The sequence below is a fragment of the Ceratotherium simum genome, chromosome 4, assembly GCF_057802395.1.
Source record: "Ceratotherium simum simum isolate JZ-2026a chromosome 4, ASM5780239v1, whole genome shotgun sequence".
Classification (NCBI taxonomy): domain Eukaryota; kingdom Metazoa; phylum Chordata; class Mammalia; order Perissodactyla; family Rhinocerotidae; genus Ceratotherium; species Ceratotherium simum.
In genome coordinates, this window is record NC_141903.1 from 77,726,163 (window position 1) to 77,751,408 (window position 25,246).

General features: G+C 36.1%; 1 protein-coding gene across 10 annotated transcripts in view; it reads right to left on the reverse strand.

Annotated features, from left to right (window-relative positions):
• Window positions 1-25,246, reverse strand: part of ADGRV1 (adhesion G protein-coupled receptor V1) — a 519,382-nt gene that overhangs the window by 442,588 nt on the left and 51,548 nt on the right. For 9 of the 10 annotated variants that reach the window (XR_015552022.1, XR_015552021.1, XM_087430056.1 and 6 more), the window contains exons 10-20: window positions 21,642-21,818; window positions 18,618-18,841; window positions 13,349-13,475; window positions 13,075-13,260; window positions 11,609-11,789; window positions 10,711-10,874; window positions 9,217-9,340; window positions 7,951-8,217; window positions 3,347-3,473; window positions 2,441-2,658; window positions 1,084-1,827 (exon numbers count right to left, since the gene is read on the reverse strand). Coding sequence is in view for 8 of the 10 variants with exons in the window: in XM_087430056.1 (XP_087286182.1) it covers window positions 1,084-1,827; window positions 2,441-2,658; window positions 3,347-3,473; window positions 7,951-8,217; window positions 9,217-9,340; window positions 10,711-10,874; window positions 11,609-11,789; window positions 13,075-13,260; window positions 13,349-13,475; window positions 18,618-18,841; window positions 21,642-21,818 (2,539 nt within the window). In the remaining 2 variants the exon portion in view is untranslated. Of the gene's footprint in view, window positions 1-1,083; window positions 1,828-2,440; window positions 2,659-3,346; window positions 3,474-7,950; window positions 8,218-9,216; window positions 9,341-10,710; window positions 10,875-11,608; window positions 11,790-13,074; window positions 13,261-13,348; window positions 13,476-18,617; window positions 18,842-21,641; window positions 21,819-25,246 lie in introns of those variants that run through there. The other variant, XM_087430062.1, reaches the window with a different exon arrangement.

A 25,246-nucleotide genomic window follows, 5' to 3' on the forward strand; every position in this document is an offset into this window, starting at 1 on the left:
ACACTCTATGATGTTCACACAACAACAAAATCGCCTAACAAAGCATTGCTCAGTACATGTCCCCGTCATTAAGCAACATGATGTATAAGTTCCTTGCAGTAAGCCCAACAGAGAAAAGAAACATCAGCTCTCACTTCCACCAACCTTTCCCATTCTCATTTTCCCACCATGCCACCACCAAAGGAATCAATGTTAACAGATACATGTATATATTCACACAATCAAAAGGTGAATAATTTAATGCCAGAGTGCTGTAAGCACAATCCTTGGAGTTGAAATCGTGTGTGCAGGCTATTTCTTTTGCCCATCTTTTTTCCTACTAGAAAAAAAAAACACAACCAGTATCTAATGCAGGAGGTTCAGAAGGAAAATATTCTATTAAGCTATAACCATATAAGCTCTGCTCTACTTTTTACTAAATAAAAACAGAATCAAGTCATAGGATGGAGGGGTTCGGAGGGAACTGCTGATTATAACGGAGATAACCAATATTTGCGTGTAAACAACAGCATATGATCTAGCTTAGACAACAAAGATTATCACTTCAAGGCACTCTACAGAATTCACCAATTTACCTCCTGATATTGTAAACCTCTGTAACTGCTGGGGTTTTTAATGTAATTTTTCTCTTCTGATTCCTCTTTGACCTTAACCCCACCACCCTCCTCCTCCGACAATACTGAGCTAGCAGCAGTTCCCCAGATAGAATATGCCGTTTCACATTTCTACACCTTTGCTCTTTTCTCTACCTGGAATATCTTGCCCCACCCCTCCTACTACCAAAAGAGGCATGAATGATTCTCTTTCATAATTTTTTTCTTTCTTCCTACAATGTATTTAAGTGATCTGTTTGCACACCTCTCTCCCAGAGCCTACTTCAGGCACCTCAAGGGCAAAGACTTTTGCCTGATTCATTTCTGCAACACTCAGCCCAAAACTTATGGTCTTGGTAGGCACACAGCTTTATTCAAAGAAATTAAACCAATACAGAAGCAGATTTTTAAATATCTGTTAGCCTTTTTAAGAAATCGAAATTTTTTAAAACTCAAAATTCAACGTCCTCATTGTAAAGATGACACTCACCATCAGTAATGGCTTCTCCTTTCAGACTCTTGATTCCTCTGGGCATTGCATTTCCATCCAGGTAGAATTCAAGGATACCGTCATCCAGGATAATTAGAAGATGAAGCCAAACATTTTCTTCTAAATATTTCATGACTGTTGTCTTGGCAATATACGTAGCATTGGACCCCAAAGTTTTGTAATGAAGGGAAAGTGTCACATGGGATTCATTTGTTTGAATTTTCACCCCATAGTAGATGCTTCCATTCCCATCATCCTTTGCTATAACAAATCCATTCGTGTTGGCATTGGGCATTACCCAAGCTGAAAATGTAAAGTTGACAATTGAGTTGTTCCTGGAGGGATGGTATTTTGGACTAACAGTTCCAAACGCACCCTCTAGTCCACTGAAGTATAAAGCATCTGTTCCGCTATGGTGACGCCGCATGTGTGGTTGTAAATGCACAGTGCTGGGGAAAATCCCAACCAACAAAAAATCTGTCATTGAAGGCAAACCAGCAGGGAACTCACTGGACAGTACTTCCCAACCAACTCGTATGTCACCAAAGACACCCTGCTGCCTCAAAAGGGTGAAGTTGGTAATATAAGACATGTCATCTTCTGAGAGGACATCTTCTGCCACTTCTCTCTCTAAGCACTCTGGATCCAAGACAAAAACTCCAAAGGGATCGTCATTGAATGGAATCATTACTGTCACCTGGAGGTTGGTTCCTGCTAGTTGGCCCCCAGGACCTGGGGACCCACCTGTAGTAAGAAAATTTATAATGAATGAGAAGCCAGAATTTGAAATACTTTCTAGTACAAGGTGTAGAGAAAAGGAATTTGTTTAGCAAATTTCTGGTTAAATAATTTACTCGTTGATCAATGAACAATAGTGTCGCCATATGGCTTTCACCACATTTTCAGGGTTATTCTAGTTCATGATATCATTAATAACCAGTCAAGCCTCAAAAGAAGATATTAACTAGAGAGGTTTAATTGTTATGCTTAAAAAGTGATGGAAAAATTGATTGTTTAAATTATGGCACAAAGACCAAGCTTTAAGCTACTATTAATCCATATTTCCTAACTTCAATTAATGTTTTGTTGGAGACCCTATATTTGGTGTGGGAAAAAAACTGATTTACGAGTTTGAGTACGGATGTAAATCTCCATCCATAAAACTTAACCAGGCTAAGACCACAAAATGAATGTTAAAAGTAACACTTCTATCTAAAAGGATATTTTGACACTTAAAGTCAGATAATTAAGATAAACTTACTTCTTCAATAATTGCATTTTCTATACTGCTGTAATTATTGAAGTATGAAATATTAAATTTTGGTGGTAAAATAAAAGAGATGGGAAAACACAGCACCTGAAATGTATACAAGCTTTAAAATATAAAATTCATTGAATTCAGGAATTTTATCTGGAAAAGCATGAAGAATTATTGGTTTGGCTGCTTCTCCATCCATAAAATTAACAGTTCCTGAAGTTTCATAGAACTCTTGTCCAGGTTGCAAAGCAGAATCATTCTGAAACAGCTGCCAAGCCACAGAAACACTGCCAAAGTGTCCTCGGTGCCTCACAATCCTACACAACAAATTAAAGAAAATTAATTTTTATGAAAAATTTATAAGTAGTGAATCTAACTTGAATGAGAGCTTTCTGTGTTATCTCAGAAATATACCTTTTCTATTTATCATCTTTAATGTAAACCAGCCAGCCATTCCCTACTGAGCAACCATGAAGAATCTCATGGAAAAGCAAGAATGAAGTAGAACTTTAAATATAAGTCTTACAAGTCAGAGTCTTCAAAGTCCAAACTGAAATATAAATTCTAAGCCCAAGTGAAAAATGTTTAGATGAGAATTGGCAAAAGTTCTTCAAAAGCAAAGTACAGGGTGAGGGGTTACATATCATTTGAGAGAAGAGTTCCAGAAGACTCTGGATAATTCAAGTCTCTCAGTCCTGACAAAGGATGGAAGTTGGGGTGAGGAGGGTGGGAGAATAATTTCTGCTCACCAGCTAAAGGGTCAGGGTTTTTTTTTTTTTTTTTTTTTTTTTTTTTTTTTAATTTTTTGTTTATTGCAGTGTCTTTTTCTTAATAAGTGGCAATAGCATAAAAAAGTTTACAATTCATTCAGACTACCAACTTTTAAATTATTCAATTCTTAACCAATTTCTTAATTTCCAAAGATTAACAACTGTTCAAATTTTTGTATAAAGATTTTACTTTATTTTATCCAATTTTGAATTTGCCTTATCCAAATATGCTTACCAAAATGCATTAGTCTTTCCTTCTTCTACTGCTTTGTCTATGGGCTCCAAAGAAAAAATGCCATTTGGGTCATCATTAGCTTTAATTATCACTGTAGCGATTCCATATTGGTATACCACTGTATCACCTAAATCAAAAATGGAGAAATAACAAAAAAAGTAGTCAACTTGCTATTAAATTTGTATTCTTAAATTAAGAAACAGTTTATAATTAAGTTCAAATTTCAGCAAGAATTTCCTCACCGAAGGTCATAAATAAATGAGAGAGAGAAAGAGATCCCTAAATAAGTTTAATGTGACTTGTCTTTGAGGAAATGTTTAGTTACAGAAGAACTGCTTTATTGAAAAATGTACAAGATACTTTGCGAGAGGAATATCACTTCAATAGTTAAATTAGAAATCAAAAACATAGCTTTATCCAATTTCAAATTTTTGACGTAGATTCTTTCATTTCCTAAAAAATAATGAAAGGATTACCCCATAACATACAAATACTCCTTGTCCATATTAATTGGAAGCACTGGCTCGAGCGTTTCCCCTTAGATCTCTGCCTTTAGGCAGCAGAGTGTGATCTGGTCATACATAAAACAAAGCAATCTTTATGGTGTTGAGCTGGATTCTTCTCTACTCCAGTTCTTTCCACAGCATATTGTCAATACGGTAGATCGCTTCTCCTCACTTCCCAGAGGTCCACAGTTCCACTTTCCTCCAGCTGTTCCCTATGCCAGCAAAAGTCCTCCCCGTCTTCACTCACCTAATTCTTATCACTTCTTAGGACCCAGCTCAAGCAACAACTATTCCAGGAATTCTTCCCTGAATTCCCACATTAAGCTAAGTGCGTGTTCCTACAGCACTTCACACTTTGTCAATCATAACAATTATCACGTCATAGTAGTACACACACACTCACACACACACACTCACACACACAATTTTACTGTAAGCTCCTTGGACAAATGTTTCTTAATCAATTCCATGCCCTAGCAGAAAAGATGCTCAGTAATTGGTACACAGAAGTTATTTTTGAACGTTAGCTGAACTGATACAAATGAAACTTTCAAAATTAGATGACGACACCACCTAAAACTAAAATTACAGAAACAGAAATTGTATGTAGCAAACCAGTATATTAGAAATAATTTATATAAATATACAACTGTACTCAACCTTACTTGATAATTAGCCAATGGAAAAAGGAAAAAAACAAAAAATAGTAAATCACTGTACTGAAAATGCTGACAATTTAGAGTAATAAAATAACTTAAAATATCATATAAAATCTAACAAAAACAAAAATAATAAAACCTAATTTTGGTAGGGTTCTGCTATCATGTGCATTTGTCATGCAACACGTCGTAGGGGGTGCTAAAAATTCACTCTGTTTCTCTGCAGGGAGAACTGTCAATATTTAATAAGGGCTCTAAGGATGGCCATATACTTTGATCTAATAATTCAATCTCAGGGCATATACTGTGAACAATAACTATCAGGCATAAACACCCACTGCCAGCACTAGGTCATCTTAGAGATGCTGCCCCTCCAACTCTCCCATCATTGATCCCCTCAGGCCCTTAACATTTTGACACCAGAAAAGAGGAGAGAAAAGAAGGAAAGAAAGAAGTAAGAAAAGATGTAAAAAGCACAAATTCTAAAGATTTTTCTCATTCAAGTTTTCATAGCTAAAGTCATTAGATCCATCAAATGCTACCATTTCTGGAAAAATATTGAAAACAAATGCAGCAGCAGTAAATATACACACATACCTCAGGCCAGTCACCCAGTCACTCCTCTCTGTCTCTCAATCTCTCTCAAAGTCAAATATATATTTCCCCACCAATGATACATATTACAAAATAAACTGACTAAACTTCTCCTTGAAGAGTCATTTTCCATTTTCTCTACAAGAGTTCAGGATGTTTTGATCCACTATTTTAATCATAGCCACATTTTGTTCCTGACAATAGTTTGACACCAGTGACATGTTGATCCCAGATATGTTTGGGACACAATCATTTTCATGAGAATTACACCAAATTAATAAATGGCATCAAGAACCTACCTTTAGAGTAACCTCTATTAAGACAACATCATTTCTTCACCAACTTTCTACACCTCACAGTAAAACTTTCTGTTTTCTACTTTTACTTCACCAAAATTATTTTTATCTGTAGCAATTTCTTTCATTTAAATTTTAGGACAATGATTGGATTCACCAAAATGGTTCTGGTCTACATAAGATCTGACTGACTATGTTATTTGTGACTGTGAAATTTCTTTTGTGGCCATGATACTAAAAAGCCAAACTTTTCCTCACCAGATGACAGTTTTCAGTTTTTACTTTTTTGATTTTCTTAGTCAAGCCATGTGAAAAAATGAGAAGAAGAGGAAGGAGAACAGGAAGAGAAACACAAATGGAAAAAAACAAAGAGATCAGGAGAAGGATAGAGAAACAGCACAAACACAAATTAAGTGATCTCTTTCTTTTCCTCTTCCTCTTTCTGAATATCTCAGTCCACAAGGCACAGGGCAGAGCACAAGGCAGGCATTCACACTAGGGTGGGGGGTAGGGCACCCAGTGACCTGGCACAAAGTGTCAGAGTCACGCAGGGTAAGGAGGGCATCTCCCCAGGAGAAAAGCTTGGTGTTGGATGTTGGAGTCCACGTGGAGTGGGAGGACATCCAGATGGGGGTACAGGGTTGGCCTAGAGCAGGAAGCTAGAACCCTAGTAGGGTAGGAAATGCAATCTCATTGTGGGAAGAAGGTAAAAGAAGCAATGGGAGAGTGGTTACACACAGGGGGAACTGATCAAATAAGTAAATATATTAAAGATAAAGGGGGCTGGATTTCTCACTATCAGAGAAGGGAGGGACCAATATGGAAAGGGAGAAAGCTAGAATGAACTCTGTGACACTGGATGGAAATGGAGATTGGTGTGAACTAATGGTTTTCAATACATACAGTGGGATACAGAACTACAGATGTAAAAGTGTGTGTGTATACATAAGTACATACAAAAATACATATATTCCCTATCTCTATACAGTAAGAGAGCCTAGGAGGAGCGTAACCTCAATAACAATAAGCACACCTAGTGCCCAGATCCTTGTTTCTAAATAATATTCTTCACTAAAAGGAACCAGGGCTTCCTGGAGAAACGGCTGATTTTAGGGTTGTGACAAGAAAAGTACGAAATGAGTTTGAAACAGATTCCTGTGCCAGGAAGCATGAAAATGCTCAAAGAATAGGGACGTGTCAAAAAAGACAAAGAAGTCATCTCAGACAGGCTACCACTGGCCAAATCTGGGACAATCTGACCATCAAAACAAATAATGATAGCAAAATATAACCCACTGCATTAATGGAAATCATGAGTCCAGACTGATACTGATCGATGAAAAAATTGAAAGTTTGATGAGTAATAGGATATTTATATAGTTTTAAAGTATCTCTCCCATAAACTATTTACTAATTACAAAGGAGAAAAAGTACAGTAGGAAAGCCTGGCAGTCACCACCTAAATTGTGGCCAAAGTGAACCTTGCAGTAAAGGGACAAAACAAAATCACATGCCAGCTGAAGGAATATGATAAGAACACAGAATCACCTCTATGAAATTCCTGCTAAGGATGCAAAACCTGAATCGAATAATGAGGAAACTCCAAAAAAACCCAAAATGAGGGACATTCTACAAAATAACTAATCTGTAATCTTCTATATTATAAAGGTCAGAAAAGTCAAGGAAAGACTGAAGAACTATTCCAGATTGAAGAGATTTAAGAGACATGACAATTAAGTGCAACACATGGTTCGAGAAAGGATGATTTTGCTAGAAAGGACATTATTGGGACAAACAGAGAAATCTAAATGTGGTCTGAGGCAAGTACTGTATAAACGTTAACTTCTTGATTTTTATGGTTATACTGTGGTTATGTGGGGGAATGTTCTTGCTTCTAGGAAAACCGCACTAATGTATTTGGAGTGATGGGGTATCATGTCTTCAATTTACTCTCAAAAGGTTCAGGGAAAACCAGCTCTTTGTACTCTTAAAAGAATAAAATAAATATCAGGAGACACTATAGCCCTCCAATTTACTAAAGGTGGAGTCAAAATATCCTGCTTCATTTATAGTATGGAGAAGAAGGAAGAGCCTTTCTTTTCCCCCTTGCAAATTGTCATTCATTATGGCTAGAACTCCAGAGAATTATCAAACAGCCGGTTGGGCCCAGCCACCTAGAGAATGCAACTCCCAACCAATATGCCCAGCACTGTGCTAGGAGAGTAAGGGGTTACAGGATACTGATGCCTTAAGCCCTTGGGGAGATTAGACAAGTCTTTGGGTAGCTTTAGCTAGAAGATTTCTATTCCTTATATAATATTATAATTTTCTATTTATGCTATATTGTGAAAAAAGATTAAAAATAATGCCATAGAATATACCAGGTTCAACATATATATTCTTCTCCCCATCCCTCAAGAAACAATTTTGTTCTTGAACAGTGACATAGGACAGTTAAGTACTATTTGGTACCACTACTAAACAAGCATACTTTCATCTTAATAAAGCACTAAAACAACAGATCTGCCATAAAAATATAATTTATTTACCTGTTGAATTAAAGAGGATTATGTAAAAGTCTTCATCTGTTTCTGGGACATCGTCTTCGTTAACGAATACAGATAGGCTCTGCTCTCTACTTCCGACTGCAAAAACAAGCGTTTCTCCTCTTTCAACGGGAACAAAGTCTCCATCGCTTGCGGCAGCCTTCCCGTCCATGGTAGCATATTGGACAGTACAGGCAACATCAACAGATCCATTTCTAAGAACTGTAAAGTCAGCAGTCTCACCTTCCTGAACCCTCACTACACGAGGTTCTGGAATATTCATAAAGAAAAGAAGGAACATGTTAGCTTTTCTGATTCCATCTACATATTTTCAAGTCACTTTACCTTTCTCCCTGCCCCCTCACAAGAAATGCCCTGCACTATGTCTTTGCTTAAAGATTCAGTTCTGGTCCCAACTCCTAACATGAGGCCTCCTCTGATTATTTCAAGTCAATGGCCTTTCTCTTGCCTTAATTCCTACAGAATCCATTGTCTTCAACACTGAATTTATCAGTAAATTACATACTATCTGAAATCCTCTGCCTACTGTTTCATACACCTCATTTCCAAATTGTTAAGTTCCTTGAGAACAGGCCCAGATATCTTATGTTTTATTTTTGCCACAGCAGTCAGCAGAAGGTTGAACCCAGGACTAATTGATTAAGGACATCTTAGCCGAAGGTTAAGAATAAGATTCAACAAAATTAAAGAGGTTTAAAAGATTCCTGCAATTGTAAATTGGACAGTTTACAAAAAGGAAGAATTAGACACCAATTAAGTCTTATAAATAAAACTAAAAGATGTCTCTGGTGGCAAAAGACAGTCCTAAAGAAAGCATTAAACTGGCAAAAATAGGGAAACCTTAATTTATGTCTATTAAATATTAGTTATTATAATAAGTGACCATCCATTAGGTACAATACCCAGACTCTGAACTGGCTAATTGTGTATTGGAAAAGACCATATGGAAGAGTGTTCTTTTCTGCACAAAGGAAAGAAAATACCTTGGAATTTGAAGTGGGGGGAGAATAAAGATAACAAAACAGTATTTATTTACTTTTCCCTTCAGAAGATCTTTAAAAATATCTGTTAAAACGTCAAACAGATCAAATAATGATCATCTAAACAAAGCATGAAATCATATTTAAATAAGCATCAATTGTGCTTTCAAAAATCTTCAGTTAAAAAAATATTGAAAAAAATATATATATACTGATATATATAGTGTTTAAGAAAGATGTAAACTCACTCAAATAAGAGCAATACCACCTGCAAAATAAATGGGGTCATCATTTCTTCTAATCCTCAGAGTTGCCGTAGTTTTATTTCCTATTTTAGCTCCTCCAGTGGCATTAAGTAGAGTAACGGTAAATTCCTCCATTTCCTCTGGAATCTTTTGGAAAATGTTACACGTGTTTTAAGTCAGATGATTTGTACAAATAATTGCATTACATATTCCTAAATTACTTTTTATGTTTTTTACAAAAATAGCTCCATAATAATAGTGCTAATACTCATTTCCATTTCTGAGGCAGAACCACCCTAAATTATTCAAGTAGTACTCAGACCTCCAAAAAAAATATCTTAATGTGCATTCATCCAAACAGCCACTTTATTTTGACTGACTATAAAATTTAAAATGATATAGAGATGTTTTGCCTTACATAAGCTAAAAACAGAAATACTACATAGCTCATATTATTTAAGAAAATGGGATATACACTGTTTAAAAGGAAAAAAATTGAACAGAAAAATAACTTTCTGACACATTTAGAACAGAGTTCATAACAAAGGAAACCTCAACTAGCTCTCAAAGGTCCCTTACAAACTTTACTGAAGTTTCACCCCAGTGGGTCATAAAGACCTCACTCCCATGTCCTAACAAGATGAGATTCCCCACATCTCTGAAGCTAAATGAATCTCCAGGTAGACACTCTTTCTCTTTCATTTCATCCATGTGAACTGGTTTTCTCCACATCCTAAAATGAAAGAGTGTTGGAATTTTGTCTCTCAAGGGATGGGTTTGAGGGAAAGGCGACAGGCTTCCATAGCAGTTCAAAGCACAGCCCCCCTCAGAAAGGTCCTCTCCTCATTGTTACTAAGTTCTTTCTCTTCACTATCAGTAAGATGAACACCATACTGGATCCATGATCTATCTGGCCCAGTGTCTTGACTCTGAGAGTCCACCATATGATACTTGGTTGATGGTGCCTTGTCTTTAAAGGGCCTAAGTACAAGCCAAGCACTTACCCTCTCCCACAATTGTGAATCCCTGATACTTGATACCTACGCAGTGACACTGGCCACCATCAGTACTGAGTTAAAAACACCTTCATGGGGGGCCGTCCCCATGGCCTAGTGGTTAAGTTCAGCACGCTCCGCTTAGCGGGCCTGGGTTCAGTTTCCAGGCGTGGAACCACGCCACTTGTCAGCAGCCATGCTGTGGTGGTGGCTCACACACAAAACAGAGGAAGACTGGTACAGATGTTAGCTCAGGGTGAATATTCCTCCAGCAAAAAGAGGAAGATTGCCAAGAGATGTTAGCTCAGGGTAAGTCTTCCTCAGCAAAAAAAAAAAAAAAAAAAAATGCCTTCAGGGGAACCAAAAAATAATATTTCTCTTTTTGCTTATAGTCAGACATTGTCACACCTGAGTTCTTTATCACATACTATCATGACAAAATATGTTACTAGATGTTTAATTATTTAATAAAAAATAATTATTGAGCAACAATAAGAAGAGAGTTATATGTGCAACATTTACCTCATCTGGAAGGGAGTAAACGGTGATATTTTTTGAAAATTCCTGATCTCCAAAGAAAATAGTCCCCCAGACAGGAAATACATCTTGTGTAAAGTCTGGACTAACCACCCATGATGTACTAACATCACCAAAGTTGCCTCGATTTCTTATTACACCATAAACAGCTGTGAAATACAAACACGCATTACATATAGGAATATATATTAAACAATTTTAAAATGATGAATATAGAAATCACTCAAATAAGCAGAAGTAAAAATAAGACCTCTTTTAATAAAAATGAATTACTTGCTTAGCACAGCCTCCAAGGTACATATAAAAACGTATTAGCCTAGTCCTCTCTCTGTAGGTAGACAATTGATAAAATAAATGAACTTGAGCTTTTCCATCACAGTTTGGGATTTTAAATGTCATTGAGCATAGGGAACAGAACAGTGATTAATTAGTACACCTATCACAAAGTCCTATAAGGGTATTTGCTACAGACAGCTAGAGGAAGCTGCACACTCAAAAGTGATTTTCTTACCCAGACAGACGCTGCTATAAAAATAAATTACTGTACTTCTCATTTCAGGCCACTGCAATAGTTCCCTAGCAGTAACTCTTAAAGTTTTTCCTGTATAACTTGGCTCATTCTTGAGTGTTTGAGTTTCACTGCATATGGTGAATTGAAATCAAAATATACCTGAAGTCATCAATATCATCACAATACTATGTAGGAAATAAAAACAGCAATCTTAAATATGCTTTTTTAAAAACACCAATTTGTCTGCACTACACATAATTTCTAACGCAGATGGACAACTAAAAATAACTATTTACTAAAGAAATAAACTAAAAAATGATTCATTTCCTCTTCAGTAAACAGTAATAGAACATAAGAAGCAGAACCAATTACCACTATAGGTATCATCTCCTTTGCTTTCATTTATCATAACAATTAGATCATCAGAAACAAATTCTATAATCCCATGAGGATCATCATTTTTTAGAATCGTGATGTTGACAATCGTCGCACTTCCTAGCTTGCTTTCTCGTTCACCGTGGCTGCTGAGGACCACCCAATAGTGTTCATCCAACTGAAATGAACATGTCAAGTTAGGAAAAATACAAAGTTGAAATTTTCAGAGTAAATAAAAATATATATATGCAAAAATATTAATACCATCAATTTTTCAGAAACATAGCATTCACTGAAAGGACGAAAGAGCTGATATTATTTCTTTTTGTGTGTATGTGAGGAAGATTAGCCCTGAGCTAACATCCATTGCCAACTCTCCTCTTTTTGCTGAGGAAGACTGGCCCTGAGCTAACACCTGTGCCCATCTTCCTCTATTTTATATGTGAGACGCCTGCCACAGCTTGGCTTGAAAAGTGGTGTGTAGGTCCACGCCCAGGATCCAAACCTGCAAACCCCAGGCCGCCAAAGCAGAGCACATGAACTTAACCACTATATCACCAGGCCGGGCCCCAAAAGAGCTGATATTATTGCTTAAAAAATTTTTTAACATTCTGCCCATCAATTAAGAGAGACATCAGATAAGTATACATTATCCAAAAAGAGAAATGATAAACCATGATACTATACTAAAACAGTAAGAAGACTGGACCTTATCACTGATGATCTAGTCATTTAAACTAACCAGAGTAAATAAAATAAAAGTAATTTAAAAGCTACAAATGTAGGGCCGGCCCTGTGGCTTGGTGGTTAAGTGCACGCGCTGCGATGCTAGCAGCCCGGGTTCGGGGCCCGGGTTTGGATCCCGGGTGCGCATCGAGGCACCACTTCTCTGTCCATCCTGAGGCCGAGTCCCACATACAGCAACTAGAAGGGTGTGCAGCTGTGACATACAACTATCTACTGGGGCTTTGGGGGCAAAAAATAAAAAATAAATAAAATCTTTAAAAAAAAAAAAGCTACAAATGCATTGGTGTGCAAACAGAATGAACCAATATCTGGTTACATTAATATAAAACTTAAATTTATTTCCCTTAAAAAGTTATATTACAGAAAAACTTCTTCATTTCAAAACCATATTATTAAAAGTTCAGTCAATGCAGATTACATAAAATAAGGCTTAACATAAATAAAGCTAAAAAGAGATGAAAACTGATCACATGGAAAGTTTCAGACTGCTGATATTTTTTTACGTAGGACAAACATATACTATTCAAAATTGAAGGAGTCTGTCTGTGTTTTATACGCTTGTTTTATTTCCTTTCCTAACATAAGTACTTCTCAACCCATTCTTGCCCACTTCCTTTCCTGCATCTCCTTGCCAACATTCAAAATATTTATATTCATAACATACTAGATACTACCAACTTTCCACAAAAGCCCAAGTTAAAAATGAAATCCCGTACCTCTGGTATCCCATCCAATCTTGTTACCAAGGTGATCACAATCTCCCTCTCCCCAGGTTTAAATTCCAGCACCCCAGTGTTTCCATAGAATTCACTGCTCTCTCTCGGCTCCACTCGGTAATGCAGAAACTGCTTGACCAGAGCTCCCCGGGACCTGATAATGTGGAGCTCTACAGAGTCTCCTTCCTTCAAAAAAACCCACAAGAGTTCAAATCTTTTGAGGCTCTTCTGAAGTTGTGAGTACAGAATAGACTGAAGTTTCTTTCATACTTACTTTTATAACATAGGGTCCTCTGGAAGCAGGAGAAAATTCAAAAATTCCCCCAGGATCATCATTTTCCAAAATAATCAGGTCACGGCTAGTATATCCAGATTTCAGCACTTGATTTTCCACATCAACCCTGGAGAAATCAGAGGGGAAAAGGCATCCACTACCTATGGTTTTCCTTCCGGATTCTGCAAGTTTATTTACTCCAGATAATAAATATTAAGGTTATTAGGAGTTAAAACTTAAACTGAATTTAAGTGTATTAAAATCGCTTAAGGGCACCAGCCCGGTGTCACAAGTGTTTAAGTGCGTGCACTCCGCTGCGCCAGCCCAGAGTCCGCCGGTTCGGATCCTGGGTGGGCACCAACGCACCGCTTGTTAAGCCGTGCTGTGGCGGCATCCCATATAAAAGTAGAGGAAGATGGGCACGGATGTTAGCCCAGGGCCAGTCTTCCTCAGCAAAAAAAGAGGAGGATTGGCATCAGATGTTAGCTCAGGGCTGGTCTTCCTCACAAAAAATAAATAAATAAATAAATAAAATCACTTAAGATCAAAACTGTTATACTCATAACATCTATGAAAGAACTTCTATTTCTGAATTCATTACATCTTTTATATTTGACTGAAACCAAACACTGCAAAAATACAGTAATCAAATGTTGTAAATATATTTTTATAAAGCATCAAATTTACAGATTTGTTTCCAGTTTTAGAAAAATTTAATTTGTAACATATAGTTAGAAAATATATTTAAATAAAATTGTTTTAACTTTACATACACTTGAGTTTCTTCAAAAAACCCATTACATAAGATTATACTAATTGAATAAAAGTTGGACAACTGCATGGACTAAAGCAAACCATACCAATCGAAAATAAAATTATGATTAGATTTTAGAAATATTCTGTGACCTTTCAGATGATTCTATTGATCTCGATTTTAATTAATTAAATGCATTAATTTTAATGCATCTTTTTCTTTCATTATAAAAGAAAATGTAGGACATACATAAAAAAATGGAACAGAAAGGATCTGAGATGCATGACATGTTATTTCCTATACATATCACAAAAGAACATATTAAAACAAGATTTTTTTTATTTCTGGTTTTTATGCCCCGTGTTATAATTAGAATGATCAAAGGGACTGGGACTGCAAAGTTCTGAGGGTTTAAAAGCCTGCATGCTCTCTGAGAATTCTCAATCCTGCAAGCTGCTCTAAACCTTTCCAAACGTCACTTTCCATTGAACCAAAAAGTACGCAAGATCAGACCTCAAAATCACAATGAAGCCACAATTAATACCTAGAAAGGACAGCTCACTTCCTATGTAATAGAGAATCTGAATTAACATCGTTCCCTTTCCCTTTTGGAAATCCGACAACCACTACCTAGCATATTAGTGGCCACAGAAGAGATTCCAAACAATAGGACAGTTATTTGTTATATTGTTAATGCAGTCATAGCATTCATAGCAAATCTCCCATATTTCATTTACTTCAATATTTTCATTAATTAAAATTTCCTATGTCCACATAAGCTAGGAGATTTTCTAGGAGACGAGAACACTGGATCAGAATGTAAAATATAAAAATCCATTCTGAGCATTAAACAAATGAATTTATTTATAACCTTTCTTAAAATATACTACCTTATGTAAAAAGGCAATTTTTGAAGTTATTTATACAACAACTGACAAAATACAGGCAAGAAATTGCTTAGCTGCATACAGAAACCAATGGAAGAGATGAGAATATTGACCGCAAATTCTGTTAAAACTATAAGATTCATAAAAGATGTTAAGTAAGAATTTCACAAGTAAAGCACAATAATTGTTCCCCAGGTTATGTGCAAACTATAAGGGAAGTTAAAATTCTAGTTCTTTAAAACATGTAATTACATTAATTCTCAAACTTTTGATTAGATATCTTACAGGCATTCATAATTTAAAACTCTCACAAAAAATAAACAGACTTCCTATAAGCCCCCCTTATCATTAGAAAATGAAACTACAGACAAAGCATGCACAGGCAGGCGAGAAGCACAATTTCTCAAGACCTGTGGTCATGCAAAACAGCAGCCTTAACCAAAATAATGGCTTGCAAAGCAAAATGCTGAATCACCGAAAACCAGGCATTACTTTGTACACTTACCCAAAATACACAACAAACCTTTCGGTTTCAACCCTGTCAACACAGAAAGCAGTGTGGAAGGGGGAAAAAGGAGACAAAGACATCATGTGCCAAAATCTCACTAACACTGCTAGAAACTTAGAATGGCAGGGTAAAAATAAAGCTAACGGAAGCCTTTCTTTTTCTCCCCCCACCAACTAGTCCTGTTCACTGTATGGGAACTCTGTCTGCTGGGTTCTCTGCTATTGACAAATGCTAGCAAGAGGTTCGGCAGTTCCCACTTAGGGAAGATGACCCCATGGCCAGCCAGCATGTCAAGACCCATTGAAGACATTCCTTTCCAAGCTGCTCCAAGGCGCTGGGGCCTGCCAAGCACTGTGCGTGCTCACACACTGCAGCAGCTGAGCAAATTTCATTCAGCCTGCCTTATAATTACTTAGTAGCTTTAATTAGGTTTTAAAAAGATAAAAACCTCCATCTTCAGATCTAAAGCCAGTTGTTCTTTGAAAAAATTAAAACTCTATAAACAGAGAAATATATACTTTTCATCATTTGCATAGGAATATACTCAAGAAGTCATAAAATATCATTATATCTTTTAACTACGACAAATATTACTTAAATATAACTTCACATAAGGAAATCTAAACACTTTTCCAAATCCTCAAAGTACTGCATTTTCAAACAGCCTTGAAAAGTACAGGTAAAAATATACAGCCCTACTGCTTCACTTTTAAAGTCAAATAACACCATCTGTACATAAGGGGTTATATCAATTTTTTTTTTTAAATAAACTGGCATAATGAAATTGTTTCTGATTTGAGGAAAACTAAACAATAAAATATTTTAACTGGTATGGTATTAAAAGCATCAAATTGTTTAGTAACAGGGGAACTTTTATCTATATTTAGTTGAAATATAGAGAATTTGCATCGAATTTATTAAGAGAAAATTGTAAACTGTATTACAATACAGTATTAATTATCTTTTGTTGTAATGTTATATTGTAACATTATACTCACACTATACTCACACTAACATTCATTCATTCTTTCATTTCAGTTTTGTTAAAAATTTGCAAAACTGAGACAGAGGTTTTGATAAAATATGTTATTTCAAATCATCAATTTTATTCTCACATTTATTTAACTAAATATGTCTTATAACACTCAAATGTAATTTTCTCATTCTTATTCATGCACAATTGAGATAATACAAGTATGCACCAGTTACTAATTGAATTAAAACATTTTAGTATAAATTTGAACTAATTGCCTGTATTTGAAAAGAAAGAAAGCAATCATTTCTAAAATTCTCTACCCCACGATTTGTACTTCCTTATGTATTGTTTTTACCCATAGGAGAGAGAGCGAAAAAAAAACACTTAAAAATTATATTAATTTCAAAAGTTTACATAAGGTTAAAAAATGACTATTTTGAAAGTATATGAAGAATAGTCACTATAACTTCCAGACATATAATTTAAATCATCCTTCAAACGTTTAGTTCAGAGCAGAAACTCTCAGCTGAGCTAACAAAGTTTCTATGAATTGCTACATCTTTGGTTTATAATTGCTGTTCATTTTTCTTTAGTTTTTTTTGAGTGTACACTGATTTAATAAGTACTCAGACCTAACTTAAAGAAAAAAGCAAATATGTGAAAAAATAATTTTCAGTTTACATTTCATTGATTTTTTTCATCACATGAAATAGCTTTCTTAAGATTAAATGTAGGGCCGGCTCCGTGGCTTAGCGGTTAAGTGCGCGCGCTCTGATGCTGGCGGCCCGGGTTCGGATCCCGGGCGCGCCCCGAGGCACCACTTCTCCGTCCAACGCGAGGCCGAGTCCCACGTACAGCAACTAGAAGGATGTGAACCTATGACATGCAACTATCTACTGGGGCTTTGGGGGGAAAAAAATGAATAAATAAAATCTTAAAAAAAAAAAAAAAAAAAGATTAAATGTAAAATATATATTAAAACCATAAGTCATTTAGAGAATGTATGTGTGTATGTTGTATTTGGTTTTTGCTTTTTGATTTTTTTTTGCTTGCTTACTTTATTGTTGTTTTGTTTTGTTTTACTTCTCATGTAAAAAAAGGAAGTAAATATAATGGTTCTGGAAGCAAACAAAATTAACAGTGGACATTCAATAGATAAGTTCCCTACATTCTGTATTTTCCTTTCACATAAAAATAAAAAACAACTACTCATCACATTTATGAAATGTGTTTACACAAAACATCTACAAAGGAAAACCTACAAGAGGCTGACAGTAAAATATAGAGAGGACCAGGGGTTATATAAGTTAATTATTACTTAATACTTCAGTCCTGATTAATATAGTACAAAATAACTCCTGTGGAATTTATCTGTGAATTTTAGTTTCTAAAATATGAATTTCGCAAAGCCTTCAAGTCACACTAACTTTCTTTAATATGTATCAACTGTAACATAAAGGGACCTATAGTCGATAAGCTTGGTTTTGATTTTTTTTTAATTAACATCAATTAAACGCTATTTTTTTTTCATTTTTGGAAAGGATTTTCTGAATTACTGAACAGAAAATCTCTCTTTGTGATATTTTCTTAATATAAATTACTGACTGAAAAATGTTAAGTAAATACTTATTATTACGAAAAAATATCCCTTAAATTTATATTATTTTTGATTTTCTGGAAAATAAGTATTATTTAATGTTAAATTCCATGTAAAAAGAGAATTTCATTATCTGAAGATTAACGCTTTCTTTTTACTGACTGAAAAAAGCTCTAATCCTCTCCCCACTTGAAAATAAAGCCAGCAGAGTTGTTTGCTTAGCCTAACATTTTAGATTTGTTGCTGCCTATTTTTTTAATATAGTAACATATTAGCTACGCCTCAGATTTATCTGCTACCTATCATAAATTCCCTATGTAAAGTTTCTTCACAATGAATAGCAGGGTAAAATTTCACTATGTCATAATATTGATAGTCTAACCAGAAGCCATCAACATATAACAGACAAGTCAGAACACCAGCATAGAGTTATCTACTTATTTTCTTTTTACTTTACATGGAGAAAAGAATTAAAACAAAAAACAAAATTATTTCAGAGAATGCAAACATATAGATGATACTAAACATTACCTAAATGTGTTATTACCTGTTTAGACAAAGTGTTACTGTCTCATTCATTTCGGGTATGTCATCGGCTTTGACAGTGATGTTGATTGTTGTGTCACTTTGCCCAGATAAAAACACAACAGAGCCATTAAAGGGACCTATATCGTCCAGGGTCACTGCTTTTGAATTAAAGCCAGAGGGTTTCAAACTCCAATAGACGGTAGCCTGGCCATCAGTTCCATCCCGATGCAAGGGAATGTATACCTTATAAAAAGAAAAAAACAGAACAATTTATTCTGAAATATATGCTCAAGAATTTTAAGCTTTACAGTCAGTGTGTATACATGTTATTATATGAATATATGTATTCTGCGTAGAGAAGCAAACTGTTAAATGACATTAAAAACACAAGTGAACAAGCCTTCTCCTTAGGCATGAAAATAACTTAAGATATAACTATTTTTTATTAGTTTCTGCTGATCACATTTATCTATGAAATTGCCCCCACCCAAAAATACGCCTAACCTGGGATTTGTCTTAACAAAAAGACTTAAATATTTTAAAAGTCAAATAATTGTAAAAAACATAGAATAACTTGGCTACAGAATAAATTCCCATCAGAGGGTCTGTGAAAAAGGAATTAATTTAATATCACAATATACACTGAAAAACAAACTTTTGTGATTAAAACTGAAAAATTATATGTTAGGTAAAATGCATCCTAAAGTGAGAGAAGGCAAAATAAGAAAATACTGATAATATATAAGGATAAGAAATGTTTCTAACCAATACAATAAATGCAGTAGAAACAAAATCAGATACTCAAATCATGGCTCTGGCTTACCTTGGGCAAGTTACTTAACCTCTCTGACCTCAATTTCCACACATGAAACGAAGCTAGTGGTTCCCTATTTTGCAAGTCTGTGGTGAGGATTAGAGTGCGTCTCCATAGTATGAGCTATATAAATGGAAGCTATTATAATAGCTCTGAAACAAATTGTACTTCATAGCTTTATTTAAGTGAGGTATATTTTATTTTATTTTATTATTATTATTTTTTTTATCCTATGCACAGGTAGTAGATCTTTTAACGAGTTTCTTTCTTTTTTTTGTGAGGAAGATCAGCCCTGAGCTAACATCCATGCCAATCTTCCAGTTTTTGCTGAGGAAGACTGGCCCTAAGCTAACATCTATTGCCAATCCTCCTCGTTTTTTTTCCCTTTTTCTCCCCAAAGCCCCAGTAGATAGTTGTATGTCATAGTTGCACATCCTTCTAGTTGCTGTATGAGGGATGCCGCCTCAGCATGGCCGGAGAAGCAGTGCATCGGTGCGCGCCCGGGATCCGAACTCGGGCCGCCAGTAGTGGAGCGTATGCACTTAACCGCTAAGCCACGGGGCTGGCCCCAAGTGAGGTACATTTTAAATGTATATAATGAAAGGATTACCATAGATCACAATGAAGTTTTTTCAAACAAAGAATATGAAGGAATACCTAACAGTAGATACGTTTTTTTTTTTAAGCTTCTAAAAAAGATATCCTCTTGTTCTTTGCTCTTTAACATAGCCCATCTTCCTCCCTAACACTTTTGCTACTTTGGCTAGCAATGGTCAGGGCTGGAGATTAGGAAGCAAAGGAACAGAGGGTTGGGCCCTTAACTCCCCCAGAGGGAGTGGGCAGCGCTAACTCCTGGGGGAGTAGGCGTGGCCCTGACTGTCCACTGGACAGAGAGAACAAAGAGAAATGCCCACTCTTTCTGCTGGTTACCAGGAGAAAAGAATGCAGGTTCACGGGCCCAAATTTTCCCTAAAAGCCAATATCCTCAAGAAAAAAAAAAAATGAAATGGTAAGTTTACGGCTTTATAAGTGAATAAAAACTATTCACTCTTTAAGAAAAAATTAAATGCTTTAGTTTTTTAGTTTTTAGAAAGAAACATGAAGTGTATTTAGAAAAATACAAAAAAAATCAAAACCATCTTGAGAAATGGAGCTTCTCTGCCAATTTATAGGATCAAATACACAAACAAGGGAAGTTGCAGTCACCACATTTTGACATGAGGCTTTGATAAGAAAAACAACTCTCCTCATTCCTGATCTGAACCTCAACTCAATTTAAATCAAATCTACATGTGAGACAGACTTGGAGAGACGGGTTCTTAGGGACAGACTATGACTCAGGGAATGATAACGCTGCAGGTCACAGCCATCCAAGATAGATGGCGGGGAAAATTCACCCAGGGTGGGAGGAGAGGAGGGGTGCTATATTTGTGAGCATGCTTTTATTTATTTATTTATTTATTTGTGAGGAAGATCCGCCCTGAGCTAACATCTGCCAATTCTCCTCTTTTTGCTGAGGAAGACTGGCCCTGGGCTAACATCCATGCCCATCTTCCTCCACTTTACATGGGACGCCGCCACAGCATGGCTTGACAAGCAGTGTGTCGGTGCGTGTCCAGGATCCGAACCGGCGAACCCAGGGTGGCCACAGCGGAGCACGCACACTTAACCGCTTGCGCCACCGGGCCGACCCCATGAGCATGCTTTTATATGTGTGTGTGTGCATGTGTATGCAAAAATTTACCCATATATATAATACAAAATTCCTGAGATTTGACATTCCACAACTTTACTCCCATCACCTCCACCACCAAGCGTAGGACCCAAGGCAGCCACCGTAGTCCTGCCCAAGGCAAATATGAGGAGTGCTCAGAAATGGAACAGGTCAAGGATACCCTGGGTACATATGACTTGGCCAACTGAAAAAAAATTATGTTTGGCTATCACTCTATCAAATGTCACAGCACTACCTAAAAGCAGCCACATCAAAATATCCTTCTTTTGCTGTGCGCAATTAATTCTAATTTTATTCTACCAAACATGGCAAAAGATGATGGAAAATCACACACTCATCAGTTACTTATGTCAAATTACATATTGAAGGCTTGCTGTAAATGGTGAAGCTTTTCACGATCTGTTAACTCTATATGCTAACTCTACAAAAATAAAAAGTGTCTGTATATTATCTCAAATTCACTAGACCCCATCAATTTAAAAAAGCCTACTTACCACTTCAGCAGCAGAATCTTCTGGTTCATGCAGAATGACTGGAAGATTGCTAATAAAGCCAATTTCTCCATTTGCAATTTCTGGAGTAACCACTAAAGAAATATTTCGTATTCTTCCAAATCTAGGACTTATAGGTGGGATTGGGGGAATTATGTTCACCAACTCCACAGTTTCCAACTATAATAAACAAACAAAAAAACACAATAAAAAGTGAAAGAACAGAAAATTTTAAACTAAAGAAAAGTCTTAATTGCATGGGATAACAAAGTAAACAGAGCAAAGGTCACCAATAACTTGGCAACTTCATTCTCCTCTTTCTTCATTCACCATCCTGTTTCAATCTCCTGCACTGGCTTCTTGAGTTCTTTCTGCTCCTCAATTATTATTATTCCCCAGGGTTCTCCCTAGCCCTTCTTATAATTTCACACCATCTTCCGAAAAATCTCTGGATCTCTCTTTCAAATTCCAAGTCTTTATAACCAACTGCCACCAGATATGACATAAATGTCACACCGACACCTTACAGATAGAACGTCCAAAACAGAAATGACTATCTCTGTCCCATGTCCCCTCACCACTACCATCACCAGCACCACCATCTGCTTTTCATTCTTGTTGCCTATATCCAACTACTTTGACCTTAAAGCCAATATCAGAGTCATCCACATATCTTTCCTCTCTTCCACTGATCCACACCTCCAATCAGTCACCCACTCTCCTCCTCTGGAAGGCAAAATTCACTATGAGAAGACCATTCAGCACGCCAAATGTGACTTAATGTTGAAAAAAAATGCAACACATATAACATATAGTGTCCCGGTGATTAATGAACATCACCATCGAAGTAACTTGCATGGTGTTCTCCTCATCTAGAATGGCCTCCATTATCCCACAAGTCCAAAATATACCCACTGTTAAAGACTTGTTAAATTTCCCTCTCTACCAAGAAGATTCCCTTGGATTCTCCAGTTCTCTTTATTCTATCTTTTTCTGAACTTCTACCGCTACCCTCACTAAAATTAGAACTTAATTATAAATTTCACATATTGCTTGCTTATCATCATTTTGTGTGTTCCCAACTTTTACTTCCCAACAGGACTATAGAGCTTTTGTGGGCCTGTGTCCTTCTCAGCATTTTCCCAATACATGACACAGACCTGAAACTGCAGCAGTTACACAATAAATATTCATTGAAATATCCCTCCAACACAGGCTGAGCTCTATAGGAATCCTAATATATCACAAACCTTCAACATCTTAATATTCTAACTTTTCAAAGTCCAAGCTATCAATCCTCACAGTGTCACTTGAGTATAAGAACAGATAATCATTATAGGACTGCAAAAGCAAACAGATTTTAAGTTAAAAAGCAATTCTGAACTTAACAAGACATTGTGGATCTCCCACTCTTTAGAGCCCCCTGTCAGGCTTTGTAATGTGGAAACGATGCACTAAGTAACCATCAGTCGAGACTTGTGATTTAAGTTGATTTTCCCCAGAGGACAGGGTTGGTACTATCCTGCACATACTCTCCTGTCTTGTGATGAACAATATACATTTTAAAGGGCAAAAGTAAATGCCTTTTTTAAATGTCATGCACTTTGCTTTGAAAATCATATACAGGAGAAAGATATCAAAAATTTCATATTTGGTAAATATTCATTTGAGTAAAAGAAAAAAAGAAATCAGACTGACCAATTTTGCCAAATGTTAGTATGTAGACTAAGTCAAGTAAAATAAAACATGTGATTCTTTAGTGATTCTGCATTTACTTTATAAAATAAATAAAGTGTAAAGATAAATAGTTAAAACCACATAAGCATAAGTCATTCTTTCTAGAGAAAAGGAATATATATACTCATATACATATACATATACATAAAGATACATATACATGTATCTTTAAAAACAGCACAAAGAATAAACAAGTAATATATATTATTTGAATGGCATATAAATATAAAGTGTGCACTGTTAGGAGCTGAAGATGTTTTTAAAATACACTGGTTGTGTCTAAGTGCATGTTTGTGAATGAACATTTTCATCCCTGTATACTCACAAAGAGCTAAACTGATAATACTATTTAAAACATCAAGGAAAAAAACTCAATATATTTTTACTTCAAAACTTTCTAAAAAGAAAGGAAGAAAATAAGTTACATTTTACTTACATTTATTACAACAGTTACAGAATTCTAAATATAGTATTTTTGAATAATATAAGGAAAGTAGATATAGAAGGCTATGAAATGAACCGAGCAAAAGGAGAATGCTAATTTTACACGGCTTATTTCCTAGTCTCTAAGCCTTTCTGTCTGGGTTCCTTAAGTATCTGATAAATCAAACTGCTCCATTCATAAAGAGTCGTTCTTTGCTTTCAGAGTTTGCTACTGGGACCGCACAGGAGTAGGCCAAGCCTGCCAAAAGTTGTATCTCAGACTGATGTATTTAGCCAAGAGGGTTACTAAAGAATGACGAGCTCATGTCTCAGATTCTCCTTTCTTCTGTTTCATTCAACTTTCCACGCAGAGTCTGATGCCTCCTATTCTTGAGCTGCTCATCCATTATGTACTATACAAACTACACAACCTTGTCATTCCAACCAGCCTTCCAGAGTCTACAGCTGTTCTGAACCTCAAGGAACTGTGTCAGTGACTAATAATGCCTTTCTTTCCTACAGTGTTACATTAATTCTCTGCACTGTAAGACCTTTGTTTTTTAACTGAATACGAAGATAGATAAAGAACTGAGTTAGAATTAGCGGTGCAAACAGATTTCTTACCCAGGATCACCAAAATTCAGACATTACATGCTTTTTCAAGTTTTTCCTTCCTTCTCAAGTGTCATCAAAAATAAATTCTGTCGTCTTCATATAGAATGCTGAAATAAAATAGCTAGGATAATATCTGACTCATAGAAGGTTCTTAATAATGTTTTGTTTACACAGGGATTCTCCGTAGCTACTTGGATAGAGATACTGGATATTTTCAAAAGACTAAAAGTTTAATATAAAGGTTACTAATATTGGTATAGATATAGGGGGTCTCTACCCACAGGAAAAACTGGTTTTGAGGCAGTGTGAGAAATAAGACAGCTACAATGGAAACAGAAAAGTTCTCTACAACTCAAAATCAACATTTCTGCATCATCAGTTCTCAAACTCATGTCACGTCACTGCAGCTACTATGGGAATGCCAGGATGCCCAGGCCTCCATGAAAGCAAAAGCAACCATGGAAAATCTTTGCTTCATTCACTTGTTTTAGTAATTTAGTTCTTGTACGAGTTGTGACCTATGCAAGATTGGAGACAGACAGAAGGGAGAACTGAACACTGAGACACGAGAGACAAAAGAACCTTAAACATATGCTATGAATTGAATGTGCCCCCCTGGAATTCATATGCTGAAACTCTAATTCCCAGTGGGACGGTATTTGGAGATGGGACCTTTGGGAGGTAATTAGGTCATGATGGCAGAGCCCTCATGACAGATTAGTGCCCTTATAAGAAGAGACACCAAAGGGCTTGCCTCCTCTCTCTCTCTCTCTCTACTATGTGTGGACACAGAAAGAAGACATCAGTCTACAAATCAGGAAGAGGGCTCTCAA